General features: G+C 46.4%; 1 protein-coding gene across 1 annotated transcript; it reads right to left on the bottom strand.

The window, feature by feature from the left end:
• Positions 1–4,967: 4,967 nt before the first annotated feature.
• Positions 4,968–5,869, bottom strand: dio3a (iodothyronine deiodinase 3a). Its single transcript, XM_056296201.1, has one exon. The coding sequence runs from the start codon at positions 5,805–5,807 to the stop codon at positions 5,016–5,018; it is 792 nt and encodes a 263-aa protein (XP_056152176.1). The 5' UTR covers positions 5,808–5,869; the 3' UTR covers positions 4,968–5,015.
• Between the last annotated feature and the right edge of the window lie 605 nt (positions 5,870–6,474).

Below are 6,474 nucleotides of genomic sequence, written 5' to 3'. Positions count from 1 at the left end.
TGTTTCACACGTAGCTACATCCTGTAAGTAAATCATTTTTATAGAAACTGTTTTGAGCGTGCCTCCTACATTTTAGCCTCTCAGGCCAGGCTTCCCCAGCCCAGAGGCGTGAGGGGGCTGATATGCTTCCATCAAGGAGGGGGGGGGCACCACGGATGAATAGACTCGCTAGCCCTTGGCTAACGGGTCTGACCCTTTAGTCGAGCAGTCAGCGATGGCTCCCGCGGTGCGGGCGATACGGGTTCGCGCCGCGGCAGTTCCTTTGGTTGCCGCCGCCCCCGAATTTAGGGGCAGCCGGGAACCGCCGCCGCAGTCGGGAAGCGAACCCGGGTCGACTGCACTAACCAGTCAACTAAAGGGTTCGACCCGTTAGCCAACGGGCTAGCGAGTCTAGTCACCTGTGATACAATATGATTTATCTAACTTAAATGTAAAGGAGACCCAACGCTTGTTGAAACTGAAGACTTCTTCAAAAGGTTTTCTTCACTGTATGTATAATGGCTTCCAAAGCTGAATCAATATCTCCATTTGCTGTTGTCGAGCTTTTTTTTTTAAATCTCCAAAAAATGTTCATACTATCACCGCTATGGGAGTTCTTTAAACGATAAAAGAAGCTGTATGAGATTTCTGAAAATGAAGATTTTTCAATTGCACCCTCCTGGTAAATAATTATTATATGTCTAAATCGCTCATTATACTTTAGGTTTCCCATCACCACGAATGTTGAAGCATCATCTAGCAAATCGCATTCAGGACCCACGGCTAAAATATGTGTTATTAGCTCCTCTCGCGGTCTGGTCAACTTGAAATCAGCTGCTGTTCATTCACCCTGTCAGCAAACCAAACTTGTTCATTCATGGAATCGGTGCCCTCAGGACACTAATGCAATGTTTCCCTGAAATATTCAGGGACACCCCCGCATTGGGTCATGTGTGAATGGGAGCAGGGACCGATATTCAGGGAAATCTCTGCCGCCAATTTCCCACCTCAAAACTATGTAACATCCAGGGGAAATGTCAACAAAGTTGTGCTGTGAATGAAAGCAGCAACGTCGCAGGGAAGCAGGCCCGGCTCCAGGGGCGCTGTAGTGAGGCTTAGCCCCCGCCCAAGCGACATTCAATGCCCCCCCCCCCACACCCAAATTATATCAAGATGTTTAAATCCTCTAAGTAAATCAAAATGGTTATCGCATTATTTCATATTGGTGCACTATTTACCAAATTATAACTTTTAATTCAATTTAGGAAATATTATCTTTTTTTTAATGTTAGGCGGCTACCCAATCCAAATCATATCCGTTTTGCACGTTTCCATCACGTATTGCGTCAGCAGGTGTCTCGCGAGTTTCTGTAGGGTGCGGTGTTTTTGCTGCGCGCGAATTGACCAAAAGTCGAAATGAATATAAGGAGATTTTTCAAAGTTGACAAAAGCAAATTACCAACTCAAAATGGTCAAAGCAAAGGAGGAGGAGAGGGAACCGCACCTGGAGTTACTGAGGCTAGTCCGCGGAGCGAGGAGCAACAGGGGACCGCTTTCGAAGTAGCGGAGGCATGGAGCGGGGAGCAACAGCCATCATTAGTCATAGCTAACAGCGAGGAAAGTGGCAACGTTCCCTCAAACAGTCCTCACAGTAGCTCTCCAACTGGCAGCTTTGCACCGGACGATTGGGGGGTTGATATGCCTGCTCGGCCCACATTGAGCAAATTCCCAAGGGCCAGAAATGGTCTCTCGTAAGCCAGTGGTGCCGCAGGGAGTGGTTGGAATAGCGTCAAAGCTGACGCAGCGTTTTGTTTCGCTTGCCGAGAGTTCGGGGTTGACCCAAATGGGGTTCTCTCACTGGAAGCATGTGATCGAGAGAGACAGAGGCCTGAACAAACATGCTGCATCAAAACTACACATGGAGAATATGACAAGATGGAAAGAGAGGGAGAGGCGAGCAAATGCTGGCAAAGAGGTATCGACAGTGGTCAACACGGAGCAGTTAGCGAGAAATCGTTATGATCTCTCTGCTATCATTGATTTGATAGCATTTCTAGCGTCAAACCAATTAGCTTTTCGGGGGAGCAAAGATGCGTTTCAGTCACGCGAGGAGGACAGTTGTGGCCTGTTTCTCTCTTTATTTGAATACACTCCAAGGAAAGATCCAGAATTACAGAAAATATTGATGAAACATGCAATGGATGGACGGATGAATGCACTCCCTTTTGGCGGAGCAACCGCCATGTGTGAAAACTCCTCAGTGTTGAAAAACGTCTTTACAGACAAAAGGCTAACCGTGTTGCATGAAGGACATGCGCACTTGTGTTTTGAAACGGAATTGACAACAGCAAGATTTCGCAATGAGTGGAAAGATGATGTCATGCGGAGATTCAACTCGCAGCGGAAGCGCCGCCTTCCAACTCTACTAATGGGTGAGTTCAATATTCTGTTCCATTTAGCAAAATTATTGTGGAAGGTATCTGCTGTGCCATTTAAACTTGTGTGGTTGGCTGCCATGCCACCCTATTTGTGAGTGAGTTAAGCGAGAAAGCGCGAGAGCTATTATTGCCACTCGCCGTAGTGGATGTGGACTGATGACTATAGGGCCTATATACCTTTTCTGTATGGGAAGTGGTTATAGGTATTAAGATGCATAAGCTTGGAACGACTTGCTATGTTTTGTGCCAGTTAGATTGCAAGCCTTTATTTGTCTATCATATATATATATATTTGTAACGTGCATGGATAAGTAAACACGTTGGTCGCTGGCTGACGGATCTGACTCTTTAGTCGAGCGGTTAGCGATGTCTCCCGCGGTGCGGGCTATATGGCGGTTCCTGTGGTTGCCCCCCGAATTCGTTACAATATATATATATTGTTTGGGTGCCTTTGACGGTGGTCAGACTGGTACTTTTCCAGGTTAATATTTCTCGACCCCCCCCCCCCCATTACTCACAATGCTCCTCTAACAATTTTGCCCTGAAGCGGGTGCTGCAGGGCAGTTGACGTAAAAGCTTTAGTCCAAGAAAGACGCGTTCACGTGGAGCGAGCGAACCAATCACAAAACTCCGCTGATGACGTGTGTGAATCCGCGACGGTCGCCTTATCGTGGGCGAATAAAACATGTTTTTGCTGATAAATGGCCACCACGGGAAGAGTGGCAGCGGGAGATTGAGCTGGCCTTATTTTGATATATGCCAGTCAATTTGGGGAAGCAGCCGCTCTGCAAACCCCGTGGCTCTGGTTACCTGTTTGAATCTGGACGGGGAGACCACCCACCTATTCCTGTATCAACATGGCATGCGTGAAAAGCCACAAGACAGAAATGTGCCTGAATGTAGCTGCAGGTGTGAATATTGAAAATCACTAGCGGTGCCTGAAAGGTTATCCCTGTAGTTTACCAGGAACTATATTTGGAAAGACCTTAAGTATTGTGGTTAAGACCCTTACAGTGTAGGTATCACTGACGATAATGGGATAATGTGTAGATTTAATTATCTCCACCTAATTAGAGACGTCCAAAGGCTTTCAGAAGGAGGGGTTGTGGTGGTGGTGGTTTTGTGTCTGTGTGTGTGTGTGGGGGGGGGCGCATTCATCAACGTCACGATAGCCTGCTCCATCTTTTTGATTTCAAAATATTTCCCACCTCCACACCATAAATCAAACTGCTCATTTATATACATTATCCTCAGTAGCTTACACTATAAACAGTTCAACACACAATTAAGTTTAAGGGCTTTTGTGAGTAAAACTCTACTGAACAGAAGACAGTGAACCTTTGCTGATGAAAACTCAGCATTGCGTAAAATGAATCGAGTATTGATTGAAAATCAGTCGTGTTAGGAGGTTTTCTTTTTTGATGTGGCAAAAATCCAACTTCAGAAATCAGTCACACTCCAGATAAGATCAGAAATGTCTTGAGACTATCGGTAAAATGTCCCTTTGATCCCCTCGGGTGATCTATCTAGGAGACGTTTTATTTCGCTGATACAAAAGTGTCCCTCATAGTGGGTGAGTGACGTCACTACCTGTTAACGACCCAGATGGATTCGCTTTTCTGCTGCAGATTTCCGAGCAATTTACAAATTTAAGGGAGTTGCATCGCTCATATTTGTAGGTTGGAGTGGAACTAGTTGGGGTTTTTTTTGTCGTTGAATAAAGTCATAGCTATCCTATCTTCTGCTTTATCTCCCCTCATTTATATCTTTAATGATCTTATGTTCAATATCCTATGGGGGGTATCCAATGTTCCCTTATAATAAGAGACTTTATGTCAGCTGTTTGAAATATTTGCATCATGAGAGGGATCATTCACGGGGACACTTCCGGAATCCTGTGTATTGAGAAGGTACAACAACTGATAATAGGTAGGTAGAACAAAGTATTTTATTGTATGAAAAATATATCAATAAAAGTGAACAATATTTACAAAACCCTTGAGCCACACGGTAAAACACAAGGTACAGTATTGTTCGCCATGATCTCCAGTATGACAACATCGGTATCGGTTTTGTGGTCAAGAGTCCATTTAAAAACCGAACTTCACAAACATACTGACGAGCATGGGGCTGCCGCGCGCACAGGACCCATTTATTTCCACGCACGCATCCCCGGGTAAGAGAAACAGCACGAGCTGACATGAGAGAGAAAACACCGTTGTTGGCGAATAAACATACAACAACAATAACAATAACAATAAATGTAATAAAAAAACTAACTAAACACCCTTTGTTGACATCGTTGAATACTAACAAGTTGTCCATGTGTCAATTAATTGTCCAACGAACATTTAATTACGGTGTAAAACCACAACTTTGATGCAGCCATACAGAATAAATAAACAAACAAACAAACAAACAAACACACAACCATTGATATATATATATATATATATATATATATATATATATATATATATATATATATATAAGGTGTAAAAAAAGAACTCTTGAATGGAGTTGTAATACTAAAAAAATTGCAGCATTGTCTTATTTTTTCTTGTTTTCTTAGCAGCTCTAAATTGATCGAGAACACTTTTACACATTCATAGTAAGTCCGCCGCCGGGCTTCTCCCGCAGCCTTTGTCTGTATTGCTCCAGCCAGTCTTTAAGCTCGGAGATCCGGTAGCCCTCAGGTCCCCGGCCACCTTGGTACACTATCTTCCCGTCTTCAAGTATGTAAAGTCTGTCGAAATAAGCCCCGTACGCCGCGTTGGACGAGTTCTCCATGCTGTCGACCACCACCGGGCAGCCGGGGACCTCCGCGTGCATCAGCCGCGCGGCGTTCAGCCTGTCCTGCAGACAGCGGTGCCGCGGGATTTGGTAGGGCGCGTCGGAGCTCACCCAGCCGTCCGAGGGGTGCGCCTCCTCTATGTACACCACTACGGAATCCGCGACGTCCGCGTACTGTTGCACAACTCCCTGGAAGGCCTTCAGACGCGCCATGAACGGCGGTCAGGTGCAGCTGCCAAAGTTGAGGATGAGCGGCCGACGCTCCTTTGCGTAATCGAGGATGCGTCCGCGCCTCTGATCCTCCAGCTGGACTACTTCGGTGTTCGGCGCGTCGCAGCCGAGGTGCGCCGCTTTCAGGAAGTCCAGCTTGTGTCCGTGCCAGACCGCCTTCAGGGACTCCAGGGTGAACATCCGATTGGAGTCGGATATGCACAGCGGGGGGTCGACGGGGTCTCCCTCTTGCGCCCTCATTCTGAAGAACACCCTTTTCCTTATGCACAAAAAGTCAAGCAGCCAGAAGACAACGGCTGCCGTAAGAAAACGCGGCAGCAGGACGAGGCAGACTATCGCATTTTTGATAGCCTTCACAGTGTTCATTGTGTCTGTGACGAGAGAGCCCTCCGATGGGCACGCCGTGTAATCTCTGATGCGGGGACCTATCGGGGGGCTCCGATGGCTGCGCGCTGAAGTTCGGGCGACTCGCAATAACTTGCCTCTTTTTATAGCACCGTCAGATTTGAATGAATCACACCCCGCCTCCAAAGTGGGGACGAGGCCTCACATGGTGAGGATTACCTTCTGTCAACCCCACTGCTTTGACTTGCAGCCAAGAACCAAGGATAGTGGGAAAGGGCGCGCCACGGGAGCGCGCCGATGGCGAGAGAGGTGGAGAGGAGCGCACAGCTGAGCATAGGGCAGCGTTTCACGTAGATGGATGCTCTCTTTTCTCGTGGACACCGCATCGCTGTTATGAACAAATGCACAGAAACCATCATTAAGATGCAAATCACTCAGAAATTATAATGCTTGTCTGCACCTATTTATTGTTGGCTGCCCCCCCCCGTCGTTGACCTTAACGATGATCTTGACTCGTATAATTTAAATGATGTCAACCTCGTTTGGTTTCTATTAATGTTAATCTCGTCATAGGTTTTGAATGGGAACAAACGAGACAGTTGCTTGTCGCCATATTCTCACATCAAGAAAAAGCCAATTAAGTAGAGAAGCGGTGTTTGCAGGAATATTCAATCTGCAAAACACAATT

This window comes from Lampris incognitus, chromosome 16 (assembly GCF_029633865.1).
Source record: "Lampris incognitus isolate fLamInc1 chromosome 16, fLamInc1.hap2, whole genome shotgun sequence".
In the NCBI taxonomy this organism is placed as follows: domain Eukaryota; kingdom Metazoa; phylum Chordata; class Actinopteri; order Lampriformes; family Lampridae; genus Lampris; species Lampris incognitus.
The sequence above is the reverse complement of the archived record's forward strand: the minus strand, read 5'-3'. Positions and strand labels throughout refer to the sequence as shown.